Here is a 22,133-nt window from a genome sequence, read left to right as displayed (position 1 = left end):
TCTGACAGTTTCCTATTTACCTTCTACCTATTTTTGCACTTGACTTTGAATTTTTAAAACCCCACTGTGGTTTGAAAAAGACTTAAAGGATCTTGAAGGATGAAATCAGAAACCTAGATTAGCAATTACTATAAACCTGCCAGAAAGGAAGCTGTTGTTGTTATTGTTTTCTATTTGGGCCAAAGCAAAGACCTGAGGCTTAAGTGTAATCCAAATGCATCATATAATGAAGCTTAAATCCTGGAAAAGTGTCTTTATGTTTCACTCAACTCTGCCTGACTCCACCATTTCATTCTCACTAACTGAGGATATTCCTAGGATGATGCCTTTTTGTTTTATTTTAATCTGAATCCTGGGCAACTACTCCAACATTAAGCCTCATTTAGGTTGAAAGAAAATTCATTTTCTTACTGCTTCCCCTCTCAGCTCCTTTTCTGAGTTTTAATCGAAAGCAGCCGTGCCAGGCCATGTGCCATACCACCTGAGTTTCTGCACCCTGAGGTGCTCTCTGCCCCAGGCGAAGACCAACAAATGTTCATCTTGACAATGGATAAAACCAGGGTGGGTGCCGAAAATCAGAAGGAGAAGGAGGCAGCAGCTGATGAAATATAGAGATGTGAGCTTCAATAATAGGGTTGCTTGAATATGCTGACCCTCACTTCCCAGGAAATCCCTGCAATTCCTGAGTGCTCCTCTTTATTCCCTATCTGCCACTTCTGATGCATATTTTCTGAAGATTCTGCTCAGTTCTGCTCAATAAGGCTCCCCTTTATGGTTCATTTTGACCGAACATCACAAAAATAATATTAACAGCTAATGCTGTAGAAAGTGGGCTATGTGCCAAGCATCGTCCTGGGCAGTTGCTAAATAATCACTCATTTTTTCTTTGATTCTTTACAATAAGCTTATAAGATAAATACTGTTATCGTTCCAAGTTACAGATGAGGACACCGAGGCCCCGAGAAGTGAGACAAACTTGATCAACATTACACAGCTATAATTGATAGTGGAGTCAGTTTACACACTCAGGCCGTCTGGCTCCAGATTTGGTGCCCTTAACCACTGGGTAACACTGCCCTTGGCACTGATTCTTCTGTGCTCTGTGCTAAGTACATGCGGACATATTTTTACAAGATCTTCTCAACAGCTGGGTGTCACTTTCGCATTTTTATGAGACATATATACAAGTCCCATAGCCAGGGAATGCAGGAGCTGGAAAATTTATTTTCTCATTCAGCAGGAGTTTACTGATCATCTAATAAGTCCTGTGCTCAGTGCTATAGACACAATGAGGAGAACAGACGTGGTCTCTGGTGGGGGAGGCAGATGTTAATCAAATGATTCGACATATAAAGACATCATTTCAAAATTAGCAAAACATATAGAGGCAGTGCAAGGAGTCTTTTCTAGCTAAGGGTGGGAGGTGTAGAGAGGGGGCTTTTCTCCCAGAGGAAGGAGTGTTTAAGCTAAGATAGCACCCATCTGGAGGAGGCTACCTGGTAATGGGTATTGGGTTAGGGAGCAGACAGGGAAAAGTATTCTCAACAAAGGGGCATAATGTGCCCAAGCTTTGCTGTGGGGGAAGCAAGGTGAAATTGTGACATTTGAGCCACCCCAGCTAGGCTAGAATGCCAGGAGCCAGGGGAGGGGATGGAGGGAATGCCTTGAAATGAGGCGGAAGAGACGAGAAGTTGTGGTTCATCTGATCCTCAAGCTATGTTTTAAATCTCTCCGTTCCACTGTCCACACTATTATAGGAGGTTCTTAGTAGCAAATTTTGCTTTTCTCATTTCATAAAACAGTTGGTAAAATCCCATTTAAAAACTCTCAGCAACACGGCATGTATTGCAGACAGACATAATTTCAAATGTGCTGTGCTTTGCCGTCTCTAACATATTCAATCATGGCCCTATTTGCAGAGCAGACGCTGCAGGTGAAAACCCTTGTAAACAGTGAAGTGCTTTCTACACGCACGCCCGTGTTATTAGCTTTAATAATCGGGCTTGTTTTGGATAATGCATGCGCTCTAATGGGAGTTAATATATGTTAAGTGTTCAAAATGGTGCCTGGCTCATAGTAAACAACTATGTAAGTGTTAACTATTGTTTTTACTATTATGCTTCCCTTTTTTTCTTTCCCCAGGCTTGGTCGGGGGAGGATCTGTGCATCGCCGAACTGTTTTGTGTGTTCATGTTCCTCTTCTCTTTCAGGTCAGAACAAAATCTGCTTCATCCCAGGCATGGTGGGACCTATATTAGAGATGACACTTATCCCTGAGGCTGAGCTCCGGAAAGCCACCATACCAATCTTCTTCGACATGATGCTGTGTGAATATCAAAGAAGTGGGGATTTCAAAAAGGTAAAAAATGAGGCCGGAAACTCATGCCAGAATCCCTAATCCCCAGCCCGTTTCCCCATAATGATATCCTCATTCCATCTCCCTGAGCTTCACTGAGAGGCTCGGCGGCAGGATAGGGACATTTATTCATGGGTCCGGAATGAGCTGGCAGATCAGATTTGGTCGGTATTCTATCAAGCTTTTCCGTCCAAGGACAAGATTAACATGCAGTTTCTGGCTGTGTATTTTCTTAGCCTCTTTCTCAAGAGTCTGAGAACCCCACGTCTCTACCTAATGATTCTCTAAAAATGTGCTCCCAGGGCCCACCCCTCCCACCTGTCCCACTCTCTCACCCACTCTTGTCTAGTACTTCATCTTCTGGGCTGACTCTGCGGATCTACATTATCTGGAAAAAGCCGACCCTGCTGGGTGTCATACTTGTCCACACACCAAGTCTGATAGCAGATGGAGTTAGGGACGTGTTGCTCAGGAGGGACCTGTGGATCTGTGAGGGAATAGGACACTGACCCCAGCATGGAGGGCGCCAGAACCTCTGTGAAACACAAGAGCCATTGGCCAAATATTGTCATTGAATATCTCATCAAACTTGTAGAATGAGGTCCATTTCCTGGGCTTGGTCACACTGGGAGCTCTGGCAGTGGAAGAAGCACCAGTTGCCACAATTGGCTCCTGGCACTGCTCAGTGACATTACCCTGTTTAGGAAGGTTGGTCTTTAAGTCCCATCAAGGCTGCCTGAGCCGTTCCCTCGGGTCTCAACCCCTGTCCTCTCTGCTCCACATCCTCAGTTTTACCTCTAACTGAGCTTCTCACCCTCCTCTCTCCCCCAGTGCATCTACCTCTTATTCCTACCATATCCTGCCTTAAAATGGGTACTTAAAAGGCAGCAGATTCCAAACTGCCTTTTCTTAAGATCCTTAGGGATATTTCCCTTCCTTTACCCATTAACACCCTAATCCCCACAGAATAAAGCCCACACTCTCTAGCCAGCATCCCCGGCCCTCCCGGCTCCGGCCTTCTGAAGAACGTCTCAGCCATCCTCTCCAACTCTCCCCGCCTTACCTCTTCTCCACCATCCCCACAGCCCACCTTAATGGCATTGCCTCTGTGGGTGTCCTTCGGGCATTTTTTTTTCTTCCTGTTACTTCTCTGCACAGTCACAACCCTGCCTCCCAACACCTTCTAAACTCCTACTGATCCTGCGAAGCCCATCCAAATGCTATGTTGCCTAGAAGATCTTTTCTCCCCATTCCTGTTTTTTGATGTCTAAGGTATGACTATTATCTACTGCCTTGCTTTATACTCACTTGTGTGCACTTTTCTTCTTCTTCATCTGCATCTAATGATGATGATGATGATGATTATAATGACTGACTTTAGATATTTACTACATATCAGGGATATGACACCTATTTTCTATGTATTAGTTCATGCAGTCTTTTCTAAACTAGAACTCTATGAAGTAGGTAACATTATCTTATCTTACCCATTTTAAAGATGAAAAGAAACTGAGACTTAGAAAGCTGACGTCATCTGCTGAAAGTCACAATCAAGAAAGTAGCAGAACAAAGGCTGCAACAAGCAGGTCACCGCGATTCCTAAACCCATGCTGCAACCCGTACTATCCAGCCACCAGTATCTCCCAGTAATACTGGCTGAATGGTGTCCACTAGAGCAGTGCTTTCCCTAAATATGTCCATGAAGCACTGATCCAACAAGATGCTCCAGGGAAGAGGGTTTCAAGGTTAAATACCTTTGGAAGCCACTGCGTATTGGAACCCATCTTAGAGATTCCCAGCGCATATTAATAGAGTCAAGGCACTGAGACATTCCATGGCAAGCAGATCTGTCATTTCTTAAATTTATTTGTGCAAGAAACATCTGTTGGATTTTCCACCCTATTAATCTCACGTGGGAGAAAGTTGTTCTGAGAGGAATAAGAGACTAGTTTGCTATGATGATATCACTGTGAGAGGTAGCATTATAGGGACTCTAGTGCCAGAAGGGCTAGTGACCAGCTGCCTTTTTGTGAAGAGCCTGAAAAGAAATCAAGCTGAGTAGGTCAAATGGAGAAAGAGGCCATATCTGAGCAGTTGGGATAGGGGGAGTGGAGGGTGAAATCTTGGATTGAGTATTTGAAGGCAGCTTGGAATTTGCTGCCTTTTAAGTGGGAGCAAGGTCTGTGCAGCTTGGGACCATGTAAAGGGCACACACCATGAGATGAAGGGCAGTTTACTTACCCTCAGACCCACTTCCGAGGCCAGCAGGTGCCTTAGAAGAGTTCCTGGGAACAAGTGTGCAAAAGAAACATACCAAGTGCCTGATGGTGTACAATGTCCTAAAAGGAAATAGGACTGGGTCATTGCCTGGATTGCGACCTGACAGATGTGTTTGGCAGCCTCGGAGGGTTTCACTCTAGTGTGATTTTCCTTCCCTAAAGGATTCTCGTATCTTGGTTCCTCTGTGGCATGCACCCACCTGTTTTCTCTGTATGGAGTCATTCCTTGGGCTCCTCACTCCAGTGTGCATTCATTCTGAGCATGTTCCCCAATCACTTCTCCTCGCAGCTCCCTTATCAAAAGAGACAGGACAATCAGGCTGACTAATGAGGCAGATGCCCATGTGAAAACCAGCCGGCGTGCTTCATAGTAGCTCAGCTGGGGGATATGCGGGCCCAGACGTGGTTTTTGGTTCAGAGTAAGCAGTCATGGAAGGTGTCTCCAGAAAAGGGAGGTGGTGACACCCTGCTGAGTCCCAAGCAGCCTTGATGGCCAGAACAAGAGTGAACCCCAGGACTGCGGTCTAGAATCCAGGATGGCTGGTGTGCAAAGTGGCAATAGTACATGATGCCAAAATAATCCCATGAGAGAAGAACCAGGTCCCCAGAAGACCACGTTTTTCCCTTTCTAAAATGTGGGTTGCTTAAGAGAAATACCAGAGCCAAGAGGAAACTGAGCAGGGGCTTTGCTCCCAGGTCATATCAAACCCTCTGGCCTGATGCCGGTTTTTTGAAGTTCTCTAGCTCTCATGCCTTTGTATGGGCTCTTCCTTTTATACCTTTGCCTGAAGAGATCCTAGACACCCTTCAGCTGAGGCTTCACTTTTTGGGAAAGGCTTTCCTGCTTCCTGGGGCAGCGGTTCATCTGGGTACAAGAGACAAAGATTTTCTCAAGACAAGTGTACATAGGCTGGAACTAGGACAGGAAGGTGTTAGACTCTCAGTGGCTCAGGGTTCTGGGGGCTGAACAAGAGGCAGCCCCAGGGCAATCTCTCTCTCTGCTCTGGGTTTCTTCTATAAGCTCTGTGCCAGATTTCCCTGTCTCGCCTCTCACCCAAATTTCATAGACAGCTGATGGGTTTGACTGATGACATTTATCCCTCATGAGTGCAGCACTTCATCCCAGACCATCTCGGGGGTCTCTGTCCATTGTCTAGGACTGGATGTCCCATCGCTGGCACGCCACATGATTCCCTTGGTGGGGTTGTGGAAGGACAGTTTCAGCAAGAGGGCCTTAGGTGGACCCCATTTTGGGTGGCTTGGCCAGGACACATGCTAGTCAGAGTGAAACGTATCCTATCCTGCCTGGATTGAGCGGTCATCACACTTGTCCCACACAGCACAATTACCTGCTCATAGGTCTGTCTTCCACAGCAGACTGTGAGCTCTTGAGGGCCAAAGCGGGTCTCTCAGTCCTGAACTCCCAGTCCCTGTCAAGTGCCTGAGATGCATGTGGTGGGCACCATGTCAGTGTTCCCAGAATGAATGGATGGAGGCATTTAGACCCCCATCCCACAGCATTCAGGGGAACCACATCAGCACAGGGAGATACATTCCAGCAAATGTTTTTATAACCTAGAATAATGGGGGTTGCTAGTGACTGCTTGAGTAATCCCCTTGTGCTGGGTAGACCAGCTACCTTGCTGGCCAATTCTTTGTGGAAGGAGGGGACGTAGGTGTTCTGGATGCTGTTGGTGGGAATGAGTGGGAGTCCTGGGGTATAGAGACCTTGGAGACTGGTTAGCTAGATGCAGGTTGTAGAACAGGACTGTGTACCAGTCAGCATGGGGATCTGAGCCCTCAGCAGGCAGGAGATCCCAGAGAGAATTCTTCTCTCAGAGAAAGAAGAGGGGACAGCATCTGACAGCAGCACCTAGAACAGTGCCTGAACACCATAGGAGCTCAATCATTGCTCATTGAATTAATTAATAGATGGAGATAGCCATGTTGGCAGATTCCACTGAGACTGCATCTTGGCATGGAGTAAGTTAGTGATTTAAATTGTTTAGAACACAATGTGGAAAAGATTACATCAATTCAATAAATCTGCTGAGTGCTTGCTGCGTTCTGGGTACTGTGATTTGGATTCAGATAGACCTACTTCTTATAAGCTGAATAAATGTGGGTAAGTTATTTAACCTCTCTCAGCCTCAGCTTCTTCATCTGTAAAGTGGGTATCCAACTGCCATTAGAGGTTCCCATCCCAAGCTCTTTTGGGGGATGAATTGGAACAATTAGAGACAACTCAAAATTAGAAAGCTGCACTGACTTCCAGACACCCCTTCTCACGTGACATTCTCTTTTCCAGATTCCTCCCAACTCTACTTCTTTCCACACAGGATAACTGGCATTTCATAACAGAGGAGGTCAAAGGCAGACTTACTGTGTTGATGTCATCCTTGTCATCTTCCTGACATCCAGGCCTCTAATAACATCTCTGCCCTTCCCATGTCAAAGTCAGCACCAGACATGTGAGGAAGAGCAATCATTACCCAAATCTCATACTTCTACAGGGCTGGACTCCAATCAGAAAACATTCTAGGAAAACAAGATGATAAAAATAGCCAAGATGTTCTAAAGCAGCCAGGAGAGGCAAGAGAAGCAATGCAGGGAAGGCATGAAGCAAACACGAGGCCCATATCAGGCCATTCTCCTGGAAGAGGGAGGCCCAGGCAGAAGGTTTGGGTTCCTGGATTCCACTCCTCTTTTCTCGATTAGAGCTTCTTAAGATTTGTATTGGGCCTCTGTAGAATCTGACTTCTGTAGTGGCCCAATACAAATCTATGGATACTCATTAGCAAACATCCACCTCGCAGCAGTGGGGTAAGGAGTCAATGATGTGATGCAGTCGTGTAGCTGTGGATGAAAATGGAAGTAATTTGGAGAAGCCAGAGCTACATCCTCAGCTCTGGATGGTGACAGTGTTGGGGGTAAGGACTGTTGCAGCATCATGATGGAGTGTATGTTTGGGAGAGCCTTTTTTTTTTTTTTTTTTTTTTTTTTTTTTTTGGAGACATAGTCTTACACTCTGTCGCCCAAGGTCCTACGTTGCCTCAGCCTCCTCATTTGTAACATGGGGATGATGACATTCTTCTCCCTTGGCTGTTGTAAAGATTAAATGAGAGTGTGATGCCTGTGATGATGACAATGACAATACAATGACAATAGCATGATGAGCTTTGCTAACAATTATTGAGCACTTACTACGTGCCAAGTGCCTTTTACATGTGTTTTCCCTTTAATTTGTTACAGTACCACTATGAAGGAGATGCTATTTCAAATCTCCATTTAATAGATGAGCACATTAAGCCTTAGAAATATTTATTAACTTGGCTAAGGTCACAGGGCTGGGAAAAAAGTCAAAGCAAGACTCAAACCAAGTCTATTCAATGCCAAGGACTGTGATCATAGCCATTTCTGAGCACAGTACTGACCCTGATATGCCTGACTGAGATCTTACCCCTCTAGCTCACCCCAAGGGCTCAGGCATGGTGGTGTGGTATCATTTGTCTCTGCACACTCCCTGGCACCCTGTAATTTCCCTCCTGGCAGGCTCTTTTGTGACCCTGAGACAAGTGCTTATTTACCTCAACCGCTTCTCTGCTCCAAAGAAAAGTTCAGCTCACCAGGAAGAATCATGCCAGCATTTCCCAGTGAACCACTCAGACAAGAAAAAATGCTGCTTTTCTCCCCCTGTGCTGCTTTCTAGTAACATTCGGCAGTAATAACAATAACATTGTGATGATTGTTAAAAGTGGTGATGACAAGTCTATGGAGCACAGCGCACAGATAATGTTAGGCACTTTGCTAGTGCCTTACATATAAAATCTCTGTGCCCTATAACTACTGCACATTGTAGGTACTACTGTTAAGCCCACTGTATTGATAAGGGGTAGACAAACTCTGGCCCACAGGCCAAATCCATCCTTCCACCTGCTTTAGTAAATAAAGTTTTATTGGACTACAGCCATGCCAATTTGTGTATGTGTTGTCTAGGGCTGGTTTTGTGCTACAGCAGCAGAGTTGAGTGGTTGTCACAGAGACCATCTGGCCTGCAAAGCCTAAATTATTTACTGTCTGGCCCTTTACAGAAAATGTTTGCCGGTGCCTGATCTAAATCCTAATGGTGAGCATTAGAAAGACCTACCAGCTTTCCCAAGATGGCAGAGGGAAGCGGTAAGGGATTTAAAGCCAGACAGCCACACAGCAGATTCATCGTGTAGTCCCTCAGCTATATTTCTTCCTGCTCTAGGCTTGGCAGAGAAGACATCTCTAAGCATGATAGTCCTCAGTCCTTGACATTGGATAATATTCAACACAGATATAATGCTTGACAGGATGTACCATAGAAGGGACGTGACTCATTTGCAGACTGGCATTCTAGAACCTTGCCATACTGGGCCTCATCTAGGTGTCTGCCCCTCCCTCCCTCCCCTCCTTCCTTCCCCCCTCCTTCCTTCCTTCCTTCCTTCCTTCCTTCCTTCCTTCCTATTTGTCCATCCATCCATCCTTCTCTGCTCAAGCTGAACTGCTGTGCTCATTTTTCTCCACATTCCCACCTCTACACCTTTGCTCACACCATTTCCCCCATCTGGAATGCCTTCTTTTTCACATTTATCACAGTCCTGCCCATCTTTCCAGGGCCAGTATATCTCCTTCAATAAGTCTTCCCCAGCTGAGGCAACTCATGGGAAATTCTTTGGCATTTGTGCTGTATCAGCACAGCTTTTGGTCCCTCCCTTAGACCCTTCGTGCACAAAAGTGAGGGAATGATGGGATCACGGATGATGTGTGAACCAGAGGGAAGAGTAAATGTGGTCCCTGCCTTTTCATCACCTAAAGATTCCAATTCCATAGAGCTCTATCCTTTATGCACAGGAAAGAGCCTGCCAAAGGTCTCTGCCATTCATCTGAGATTTTAGACAGGTCACTTAAACTCACTGAGCCTCTACTTCTTCATCTGTAATAATAACTGACACCGAGGGTTGTACCAAGCAAGGGCTGGCTGATCTTCATGCATTGTCACATTTAAAGGTGATCCGTGACCTCCAGACTTCATGAAGTATTATGAAGACCAGGTGTAAAGAGGTTGAGTTAGAAGCCAGTACTCCCCAAGTCCTCTTTTGGTCTTGGTGACCTTTGCCAAGCTCCCCTTTCCCTCTCCAGGTGCCAGTTTATTTTTTAATGGTAACATGAGGGAAGGGTGGACTGCATGATTTGGATGGACTCTTCAGGGTATAATACGAAAACAGTACAAACCATTTTGCATCAAAATCATGTTAAAAAGACACAGGGTGACTTCAAAACAATGTGTTGACTAAACCATGCAGTCCAGTGGGTGAAATGCTTCTTAACATGAAAAGGAGAGAGACAAAACATTCTGTGGCTTCAATGCAACAAGATTTGGTGGAACTGTAGAGGGATACTTGCTTTCTGATCACTTACCTAATCTGATCTCTGATCATTACCATTGTCACCAGTCTTGACTATCTGAAACCTGACATTTGCTCCATGTCTTATGAGTATTTTTCATCATTTCTTTGGTTGCAGGGAACAAAACTCCAATTCAAACTGGCTGATATATACACAGGTCAGCTCATATAGATGGGAAAGCGTCAGGTGTGGCTGAATGCAGGGGCTCACAAATGGCATCAGGTTTCTGTCTCTCTGTATCTTCCCCTCTCTGCTTGCCTCTGTATTGGTGTAATTCCCAGACAGCCTCTTTCATGGTGGTCAGCAGCAGCCTCAGGCTCATGACCTTCCATCTTCAGGTTGAGCAAAAAGACTCATTTTGCTAAGAGGTCCAATAAAGCCTCAGATTTAGAGTCTCACTGTCTCAGTCCAGACCTTTATTAATTCTGGGACCTGGGCAATGAAATATACTGATTAGGAGCTAGGCCTGTGTCAGGTCTCCACACCTGGAACTAGGGAGGGATGCTCAGCCCACCAGAGCCCCAAGGACTGTGGTTAGGACTGGTGTGATCACCAAAATATGGAGAAAGGAATGAAGGAATGCCAAGCGGGCAGAAACAATAGCTGTCCAGGAAACATGGCATTCCCCAAAGATTCTGTGCTTCGTCACACATCTCCATGCCTGTGCAAATGTGGTGCTGCCTTCTTGGCATGTCCTTTCCCTTTTTCTCTCTCTGCAAAATTTCTATTTAACCTTTGAAAACAAGCTCAAAGAACATGGGCTGTGAGAAGTCTTCCCTGACTCTCCTTCCTCTCTTCCTCTCTCCCTCTCCCCCTCTCCTGCGCTCTCTCTCTCTCTTCAGCGCTTACCACCCATGGCTCCCCTCCACTCTCTGGGCACTCCAAAAAGGCAGACATAGTGTTCTGTTTCATTTTGCATTCCCAGATCCCAGCACTCAACCTGGGAGATAATGAGTGCTCCCTAAAGCTTTGGTTGAAATAATGAATTGACTAATTTCAGCCCTCAGCCTTCTAACGTTATTGTTGATTTTTGTCTCCTACATCTTCAGTTTGAAAATGAAATCATCCTGAAGCTGGACCACGAGGTAGAAGGGGGCCGAGGCGACGAGCAGTACATGCAGCTGCTGGAGTCAATGTAAGTTCAGTGCCCCGTATGCAGGAACAGCCTGTGAAGGTCAGGTGAGGTGGGAGGGCTCAGAACTTCAGGGGGCTCCGAGTGGCTCTGTCCTCCCCTGGAGATCGATCTAGAGGTTCACGGGTATTGGCAAAACTCCATTTTTGGAAGAAACCTCACATTTCTCTCTGGAGTGGCCATTTCTTTGGAACTGATAGAATGGGCCAGATGAAAATAATCTTTGCTGTGTTGGGAAGAGGGGAGTAATCCACCAAAATGTCTACTTTCATTACGTCTTAACTGTGGAATGTGGTTGCTATTTTTCCCTTCTTTTCTATTTAAATTTTTGACAGATGTTGGTCATGACCTACATTTAGTGAGCACACTTAATAACTTAGCGTGCTATTGTGCAATGTGCTATGTAATGCCTCCTTTAATCACACTTACTCCCTTTGATGCCCATTTCACAGAGGTGGGCCCTGAGGCTGAGGGAAGTAAGCACATTGTTCAAGGAAACTAGGACAAGCTAGTGGAGTGGACAAGCTACATCCTGAACCTGGATCTGCCTGACTCCAGCACCCAGGCCAGGGGCAGACAGTGGACGGAGAACAGTGCCCAAGACCACTGGACTTGGAGTCAGGGCATTGTTTTAACAGCTTTATCGAGATGTAATTCACATGCCATACAATTTACCCAAAGTGTACAACCATTGACTCTTAGTATGTTCACAGAGCTATGTAACCATCACCACAATCAATTTTACAACATTTTCATTACTCCTAAAAAGAAACCCTGCACCCCTTAGCCACTGCTCTGCTGACACACATGCACACGCACACACGCACACATGTACACGCACGCACACATGCACACACACATCCACACACACACGCGCACACGCACACATGTGCACTCACGTGCACCTGCACGCACACACATGCAGACGAACACATGCGCACACCCGCACGTGCACACGCACACACATGCACACACGTGCACACACATGCACACACACGTGTGCACACACACACAAAAACACTCCCCCATCTCCCCTAGCCCTAGGCCACCATTTGCAGTCTGTCTTGCCTATAATGTTTTCAAGGTTCATCCATGTTGTAGCATGTTTCAGTACTTAATGCCTTTTAATTGCCAAATAATATTCTACCATATGGATGTAGCCCATTTTGTTTATTCATCTCTCAGTTGATGTGTATTTAGGCTTTTTCACTTTTTGACTATTAGTATTGATTCTGCTGTGAGCATCCAGGTACAAGTTTTTGTGTGGACATAACATTTACAGTTCTCTTGGGTGTATACCTAGAAATGGAATTGCTGGATCATACAGCACCTATATTCGACCTTTTCAGGCATAACCAAACTATTTTCCAAAGTGGCAGCTCCATATATATTTCTACCAGCAATGTATAAGGGTTCCAATTTCTCTACATTCTTGTTAACACTTGTTAATATCTGTCTTATTGATTACAGCCACTCCAGCGGGTGTGAAATGATATCTCATTGTGGTTTTGAATTGCATTTCCACAATGTGTAGAATTCATTGATTTTCAGTACACTCACAGGGCTGTGCATCTTTCCATGTGCTTATGGGCTGCTTGTATATCTTTGGGGAAAGACATTGGGTTTTGATCCTGGCTCTACCACTTAGCAGCTGCAAGACTTCACACGAATCACACAAGTCTGGCCTCAGTATCCCCATTTCTGAAATGGGAATAATAAGCTCCTGTGGTTATTGTGAGAACTGAATAATTATAAAGCATCTGGCACACAGCAGGTAAATGCTTCATAAATATTCTTCCATCTCCAGGCCTTGCTCCCAGTTTCTGTCTTTGACAGCTTGGTAATTGCCCCCTTCTGCTGTGAGGCCTTCTCCTAAGGCTTAGGAACGTGACCCAGACATCCCCACTTCTCCCTAACTGTATATTCTTTGATTTGTACGATTCTCTGAGATCACTCTAGTTTGGATTCTTTCTTCAATCCTTTTTGAATATTTTAATTCAATAAGAAAAGCAAACTGAAGGCCTTGCTCTGACCCCCACAATGAGCCTCTCGACCCTGCCCAACCAGGCAGAGCCCAGAAGACAGGATGGCGCCCCAGGCAGTGCCATTTCAGCTGGCCCCTGTCCTCTTCCTGTCACCATGCATGGCCCTCAGTAAACACTTAGAATGCAAATGCCATTTGGCCAGAAGGAGAAACCCACTGTCTGCCCCTCAGGTGGATATGGAGACTGATGTATCAAGGGGGAATAAATAGTGTTCTGGCTGAGACAGTGTTTATCTTAAAGTTCTAAACAAGAAAATCAAAATATTGACCAGAAGTGGAGCCATGTACAGTGCTGGCAATTTCCATTTTTATAAGCGGATGGGGCTCTGTGGCGGTCTTCAGATGATCAGCAGGGTTTTCAAATCCTTCCTGAGTTATTATTTACAAACGGAGTCCTTAGAGGTCAAAGAAATTAAAGACAGCTCATTAATTTTTTCCTGAAACAGAGGTGTGAATGATTTTTACACAAAACGAATCAAGCCCGACACAGGGAACCAGGTCCCCATCAGAACATCCATGGGGCCCCTGTGCCTGCTCCTTCCTTTCACCTCTCTGAGCCTCAGTTTTCTCATCTGAAAATTGGGGATAAAAATATTATCGAGCTCTTAGAGTTTTTGTTGGGAGTCTAGCAATATTAATTATTAGTAGTACAGATTGATTATCCCTTATCTGAAATGCTTGGGACCAGAAGTATTTTGGATTTGGGATTTGTTTTTCAGATTTTGAAATAATTATACTTAATAATTAAGTGTCCCTAATCTGAAAATCCAAAATCCAAAATGCTCCAGTAAGCATTTCCTTTGAGTGTCATGTTGGTGCTCAGAAAGTTTGAATTTCACATTTTCAAATAGAGGACAGTCAACTTGTATTATTTACAGGTGGATAGCATTGTAGTTATTTGAAGCCATGAGCCTGCCTGTCTTTTCTCCCCCAGGCTAGTCATCTCAGTTCCTCCAGCCTTTCCTCCCAGCCCCTCTTTCAGGGCGTCACTGATACACAGGGCCCCCACTGGGCAGATACAGTCCTGTGGGCACATGGCTTGGATGGGGCCTTGGTGAATAGAACAGAGCTACTCTCCCTGTGGCAACTGCAGCCTTGCATAGGAACACAAGGTTTAAGGCATGGAGTGGGGCTGAATTTCAGTCCTCATGTGCTCTGTGCAGTGCACAAGCTATATAACCTTACGCAGCATTCCAGTTCTCCCTACCCTCAGAGCTCTCCTTGGAGCCCACACTCATTGATCCATGTATATCTGAAAGTGTAAGTCTCACGTAGAATGGAATCATAAGACACACCCTTGCCTTTCTGTATTTTATTCCTGGGAATAGTTCTAGAAGTGGTGAGGGAACCAGAAGGTTGAAGCAGATAGATGTATGTTCTTGGGCCTTTATCCTACCTAGACCCTTTCAATCCCTGGAAGAGGACCTGTCACAGGTCATTTCATTTCATTTCATTTCAAGGAATGAAAGAAAGTCCAGTTTCATTAGCACTGACTGAGAGGGGGAGTCTGGGATCCTCCCTCTAAAAGCCTCCAATACCAAGTGCAAATCAATTGTAGGGAGGAGTGAGCCCCCTCTTGTCCTCCCAGGACAGGAGCAGAAGCAGTGTGGCAAGTGTCCACCACCCTTCATTCCACTGTGTGAGGAATTAGCTACATTCTCTCATGATTCCCAAAGCTTTTGTTATTGTCACTCATACTCTGTTGTGGGATTACAAGGTAAACAATTAAACAGGCTTAGCATGCAGTCTGGAACACAGGAAGTACTCAATAAGTGGTAGTATCATTATATATTATGATTAATTTTTAATCTATGTTTCCCATGCTAGACTGTGATCTCCTGGAACTCTGAATCCCTAGTTTCTAGAATGCCACATGTTGAGTGGAAGGATGGATAGTGGATGGATGGGTAATTTCTAGCCAATTTTCCCATCCATTTCTCCAATCCTAGATGGTTTGAGCACCTTTCTTCCTTCATGCATAAAGAATAGAAAAAGAAAGCCAAGACTTTTTCTTCTAAACCCTGGTTTCTCCAAGTGTGGTCCATGGACCCGCAGCACTGGGATCACCTGGGCACTTGTTAGTAAGGCAGCTGCTCAGGAACCAGCCCGGCTGTGATGAATCAGAATCTATTAACACAATGCCCCAGTGATCCCCATGCACATGGAAGTTTGCAAAGTCCTGGACAAAACCAATTGTTCCTTTTTTATTTTTGAGACGGAGTCTCGCCCTGTCGCCCAGGCTGGAGTGCAGTGGTGCGATCTTGGCTCACTGCAAGCTCCGCCTCCCGGGTTCACGCCATTCTCCTGCCTCAGCCTTCCAAGTAGCTGGGACTACAGGTGCCCGCTACCACGCCCGGCTAATTTTTTGTATTTTTAGTAGAGACAGGGTTTCACCGTGTTAGCCAGTATTGTCTCTATCTCCTGACCTCATGATCTGCCCACTTTGGCCTCCCAAAGTGCTGGGATTACAGGCATGAGCCACCGCGCCTGGCCCCAGTTGTTCTTAATGTTAGCTGCATGTTGGAATCTCCTAGAGAATGTAAACAATAAAGTACTGCTGCCTGGATCCTAACCTCAAAGATTCTAAGGTTATTGAGCTAAGTTGGGCACTGGGCTTTGTAAAAGCTCCCCTGGTGATTCTATCATGTGACCAGGGCTGAGAACCTCAGGTCTGGCCAAGCTCAGACCCCGAGATGTCTCCTGCCCTGGAAAGCTTTAAAAAATCACACACCAAACACTGGGAAGAAGCTTTGTTGCATTGTCATTAGGGTGGTACACAGGGCTAGAAGTGACTGTCCCAGGAGGAGGCATGCACAGCTGTGGCTGAGCCAGACAGGTCTAAATCACAGGGCCATTTGCATCTCCCCATTGAGAGCCAGGGAACAGGTGCTTCTCCCAGAGTGAAGATGGATTTGTCTTATCACAGCCACAGTTTGAGACGTCACCTTCTTGCAGCTTGGCTTGGCTTCTTGGAGGAAATGACCCTCAGAAGTCCTTGCTTTTCTTACCTTTACCCTCCTAAGGGCCCCTGGAGAGTTACAGTTCCACGGGGAGAGGAGACAGATACAAATCATGTGGCCTGCATAATGTCTCCTTGAGATGCCTGGGAACACGTTGTGGTGTTTCTCTGTGGGAAAAATATCTCCCCTAAATTTAACAATGATTGGCTTGATTCTTAAGGTCACCACTTCAGTTTACTATCAGACTGATACTGGGAAGGTCCTTTAATCTTTCTCAGCCTTCATTTCCTCACCTGCAAAATGGGAGAAATAATTCTCACTTATCAGAATTACTGTGAGGATTTCTTAAGAAAAGTGACTAGTACAGTGTCTGGCACAGAATAAGTAATTAAGAAGAAATAGTCATCAAACAAAATTTTAACCCATCTGTTTCTCCCCACCTAGCCTGTGGGCTGCCAGACAGTAGGTGTGGTTCTTTTTTATATTGATGTCTTTCTCTCCACCACACAATGCCTAGCAACTAATAGATGCTTAAAGATGTTACATTTTTATTTTTGTTTTTAAAATTTAGAATATGAATACTAAAACAAATATTATAATTTTAAAAAATAATTTACACATACTTAAATAGAAAAATGGAGGCTTTTCTTTCCTATTTTCCCACCTAAAGCCTTGTTGGAAACAGCCATCACTATGAGTTTGGTGTCTATCCTTGCTGAGTGTACATGGCACTTTATAAGCACATAGAGACACATGATGGCCATGTACACTTGCACACACATGCAGTGTTTGGTGGTAGAGACACGGATGCTGGGGCCAGACTGTGATATTCCTGACCATGTGACCTTGGACAGCTTAGTGGACCTCTCCATGCCTTCGTTTCCCTATCTACAAAAGTCCCATCTCATAAAACTGTGACAGGAGGTTAAATGAGTTACCATTTGCATGAGGTTTAGAATAACACCCTGGCCATGCTAAACTCTATGTTAATTGGTTAAATGAAAAACAAATATTGTTCTGAGACTTACTTTTCTCACTTAGCTCTATATTTTATAGAGCTTTTCATGTCCAGACATATTGAATCTCTCTAATATTTTTAATGTCTTCATAGAATTCCATTTGGTGAATATACTGTAATTTATTTAGGCCTTTCCCAATTGATGAACATTTAAGATGTTTCCATCTATTTCACTGTTAGACACAATTTGTGAGTATTATATCTTTGTATACTTCTAGGAATATTTCTGTAGATCAGATTCTGCAAAGTAGAGTTGTGGGGTCAGAGGATATGCGCATTTACAATTTTTGCAGATACTATGAAAATTGCTTCCCCAAAAAAGTTTTGTTGATTTATTCTCGGTGGGGGTGGGTAGAAGTGACCATCTCCCCCACCATCATCACCCATACTGGAAACTATTTATTTTTATTTTTTCCCATTTTGATGTTAGAAAAAAAAACATTTGCTGCACTATATGGATAAATACATGAATAAATGAACAAAAGGAGCAGTCAGGGGAACTCGGGTTGACTGACGGATTTTGCATGTGCTCCATCCCACTGCCCACTGGCCCCAGCAGAGTCTTTCTCCCCAGCCGTGAGCTCACTGCCCTCTGGTCTCTGCCACAGCCTGATGGAGTGTGCCGCAGAGCACCCGACCATTGCCAAGTCAGTGGAGAACTTCGTGAACCTGGTCAAAGGCCTCCTGGAGAAGCTACTGGATTACCGGGGCGTGATGACGGATGAGAGCAAAGACAACCGCATGAGCTGCACTGTGAACCTGCTGGTGGGTGGGGCTGGTGGGTCCAAGTCAGACCAGAACCCTGTGGGGGGCGTGGGCTTGGCTTTGGGTCTCATGATTGTTCTTCATAGGGAAGCTGTGCTTAAGGGCTTTAGAAAGCAGACAAATGTGGAATGGAACGTCTGCTGTGCTTTCTGCTAGCTCTGTGTCTTGAGGCTGTCACTTCACCTTTCTATGCCTCAGTCTCCTTATTTATAACATGGGATTAATGCATATTCCCTTTAGCACTCAACACATCACGTGGAAGGAAGATGACAGTACAGATTGGCTAAGAGTATGAGCTTTGGAGTCACACAACCTCTGGGTTTCCATCCTATGGCTGATAATTAATAGGATGGACAAGCTAAGGAAATGTGCTGAAGTCTTAGTTTGCTTATCTATTACATGGAGAAAATAATGGTTCCAATTTCATTAGGTTGTGTTGTCCTGGCCCATGGTTAAATGCTCCCTATGTGTTAGTTTCCTTCTTCTTATAGAATAGAGTCACACTAATAACTAGAATTGCTGTTACTATGAACCAGGTTAACCAGAGAAGCTAACCTCAGACCCAGATTCTTAAACCCTATATTCCATGAGCTCCCATAGGCTGGCTGCCAAACAGCCTCTCTCACATGCTCTGTGATTCAACCAGGAGACAGGTAAGCAGCCATAATGCTTCATATTCACCATGTCATCCCACCTTAAAATGGTTTAAAGAATGAAGTTGACCAAAAGGCCATGTGGCATTGTCACATCAACCTCCCTACCATTCCCAAGGCTCCGGAAACAAACCCTGTCCCCTTAGCTCTGTTGTGTGGCCTCACTTTACCCTAAATGCACTTTTTTAAAACAGCCTAGATATTGCCATTGATTTTCCAGAATGCCAAGGAGAGTTTAAAAATCCTGATGACAGCGGAAAGGAATTCATTGCTAATAACTCCACCAGGCCCAGTTTACATAAAGATCATGAAGAGGTGTTTTCCACGAGCTGAGCAGCTTCTCTCTGAGAGACAGAGTTGGTTAAGGAAAATGACCTTTAACAGCCAGCTAAGATCAGGGGGAATGCTTGGGACAGACAGTTCTCCAAGCATTTAGACACCACTAGTTTTTAGTGCGTTGCTTAAATATGGTGTCAAGGAGGAGGGTGGGGATGGAGGTGGTATCAGGACAGATAATGTCCAGTATGATTTGCCACCCATTGACTGTGTGCTCTGGAACATGTCGCCGCCTCTCTCTGAGCCTCAGGTGCATGTGAGTGTGCTGCATTAAACCAGGATATGCACCTGGTGTGGCTCATGGATTGGACCAGGACCACCTGGCTCAGAATCTGTAAGGACTTGTTTAAAAAGTGCCATGGGATTAGGATCTCTGGTGGTGAAGTCCAGGGCAACTACTAATCTAAATGGCCCCTGGGCTGGAATAGGGACCTAGATTCCTATGTATTGCCAAGTTTAAATGTTTTGGTGACAGAATCCTATATAATTCCTGATAGTTCCGCACTATCAGGAATTCTGATCTATTACTATTACCGAGGTGCTGTCACTCACTTTCCAACTCAGGTTCTTTCCAGTGCAAGGCCTGAGCTTTGAAACATAAAGCTGGGCTGCCTTTCAACGTGGGCTTAGTCAAAGTAGACTACTCCAGTCTTGGCAGCCCACCTCTCAATGCAGCAAAAAACTGAACTGCACCTCCTGATATGTGATGGCTGAGACACATCAAGTCCTCTGTTCCTTTGTAGTCTAAGGGTCAGGGAAGTGACTTTCAAAGCAGAATCTTCCAATTAGGCTATTTGATGCATCTTTGGTGCATCCAGGAAAATAAATTTCCTATTCCTATCTCAGGGTACCCAGACACTAAACAGCAATCATCCTCTCATCATCACCACACCCTTGACCTCTGTGATATTGCAAAGAACAATGCTCATCATTGTTTTTCCTCCCTTACCTAGAATTTCTACAAAGATAACAACAGGGAGGAGATGTACATAAGGTAAGATTCATATTTTCTAAAATCCAGACCTGCTGTGTCACTTTCCTGCTCAGTATCCATCGATGGCTCCCTGCTGCCTTCAGGATAAAATTTAAACTTCTCTTCTTGACATTCAGGCCCTCTGTGTTCTGATTCCTGTCAATTTCTCCAGATTCAACTCCTTTCATTCTCCCACAGTCAGCCCCATAAAACCACTTGAAATCATCTGGCCTTCTATGCTGTCCTGTTGTTCCCACAGATCATATTTTCCTTAAGAGTGAATACTTTGTGATTTGAACTGTTGGGGTGCATTTGCATTGTTGCAGGGCTGAGCTTGGATAAATTACTGTGAAGCCCGAGTCCAGACATGTAGTAAGACCATTGACTAGCCCAGTTTTGAAGGGAAAAAAAAGATACTAAGATGCATGATATCTGCATCCTTGTAGGCATTTAAATGATATTATTTGAATATATCATGAAGGGTTTTTTGGGGACATTAGCCTGAAGCAAAGAACTCCTTTGCCAATTTTTCTCAGAATCTCATATTTTTTTCTGCAATTTAAAAATTACTGTTACTTTTATTTATAATAACATACTTATTACAAAACAAAAATAAACATAAAATACGGGCAAGCAACACAAAAAATGAAATAAATTCCCATAATCCATACATATTTGCAGGACTTTTTAATATTTATATATACATTGAATTCTATGCATGCATATTTTTTGCAAAAATGGGTTTATATTACTTGTAATTTATTCTTTGCTTTTTCTAACTTGACAAGAACTCCATGTCGACAGATGTAGATCAACATCATTTTTAATGAAACTATAAAATTTTTTCCAGAATATACCATCATTTATATAGCCAATCCTATAGTGTTGAACATTTAGATTGTTTCCAACTTTTTCTACAATAAAAAGCATAAAAACAATTTTTTTTTTTTTGAGACAGAGTTTTGCCCAGGCTGGAGTGCAGTGGTGCCAATTCAGCTCACCACAACCTCTGCCTCCCGGGTTCAAGCAATTCTCGTGCCTCAGTCCCCCAAGTGGCTGGGACTACAGGCCTGCACCACCACACCTGGCTAATTTTGTATTTTTAGTAGAGACGAGGTTTTATCATGTTGGCCAGGCTGGCCTCAAACTCCCAACCTCAGGTGATCCGCCCACCTTGGCCTCTCAAAGTGCTGGGATTACAGGCGTGAGCCACTGTGCCCGGCCACAACAACAAGATTCTTGGACATATACCTTTATGCACATCCTTATGAGGCTGGAGCCCTTGAGGTAGAGTCAGCTAGAAGATTGAGGAGCAAGGTATTTAGAGGGCTTTTGTCACATTCTGTCAGAGGGCAGAGACTTCAAGTCTACACTCACTCTGCTATTACGGCAGATATATCTAGGTACCTAGTTTAGCATTACTCCAGAAATAGGAGCTATCATATGGAGAAAAAATAATTTTATAGGTTGTCCAGAGTTTGGGATATTTATAACGTCATTAGTCATATCTTATTGTAGCAGCGCAAAGCTTTGGGGTCTGAAGGACATTGCTCCCTGCCTCGCTTTTTCTGTAACCTTGGATAAATTACTCAATCTTTCTGGGTTGAGGTTTTCCTACCTCTAGAATGTTTCCATCCTACCTTCTGTTTTGAGGATTAAATGAAGTATTATAGGTAATACGGCTGCCACATGGTTTTCTCCCTCCAACCTTGTTTCTCCCCTTCTTATTTTAGAAACACAGACGGCAAATCCCAGACCTCCACAAGCTTTGGAGATTTGAGGCCCGTAGTAATCTAGGAAAACCATATTTGTCTAAATCAGACTGCAAACAGGGTATAGCCTGAAAATCTGTTCTGTTTGGCAGGCGGAATATTTAAAAACATTTTTAATTGGCTGCCAACATTTAAAAATCTGGAGATTTTACATAAAAATCAAAATTTCCTTTTTCTCCTGGAAAACTCAGAAGGCATGACAACACTTGGCCCTTGTCCTATTCTGACGACTGTTAGCCGAACTGGGTGGTGGCAGCCATTCTGGACAGGCCTGGAGCACTGTTGTCACGACATCATCTCTATTCCCTACTGTGCTACTCCCTGTCCCTGCCATCTGGAGGTGCTTGAGTTTGGTATCCCTGGTTGAGGGATGTCTTCTTTTTATTAGGGTGCCTTCTTTTGGGTTCTGTAG

The 22,133-nt window shown here is 44.5% G+C and overlaps 1 protein-coding gene across 1 annotated transcript in view; it reads left to right on the top strand.

Moving 5' to 3' along the window:
- The window catches only part of DOCK2 (dedicator of cytokinesis 2), a 448,837-nt gene that overhangs the window by 381,854 nt on the left and 44,850 nt on the right, over positions 1 to 22,133 (top strand). Inside the window, exons 33-36 of the mRNA XM_003268643.2 lie at positions 2,211 to 2,359; positions 11,118 to 11,203; positions 17,831 to 17,987; positions 19,930 to 19,970. Coding sequence (XP_003268691.1) covers positions 2,211 to 2,359; positions 11,118 to 11,203; positions 17,831 to 17,987; positions 19,930 to 19,970 — 433 coding nt within the window. The remainder of the gene's footprint in view (positions 1 to 2,210; positions 2,360 to 11,117; positions 11,204 to 17,830; positions 17,988 to 19,929; positions 19,971 to 22,133) is intronic.

The sequence above is a fragment of the Nomascus leucogenys genome, chromosome 2 (genome assembly GCF_006542625.1).
Source record: "Nomascus leucogenys isolate Asia chromosome 2, Asia_NLE_v1, whole genome shotgun sequence".
Classification (NCBI taxonomy): Eukaryota; Metazoa; Chordata; class Mammalia; order Primates; family Hylobatidae; genus Nomascus; species Nomascus leucogenys.
The sequence above is the reverse complement of the archived record's forward strand: the minus strand, read 5'-3'. Positions and strand labels throughout refer to the sequence as shown.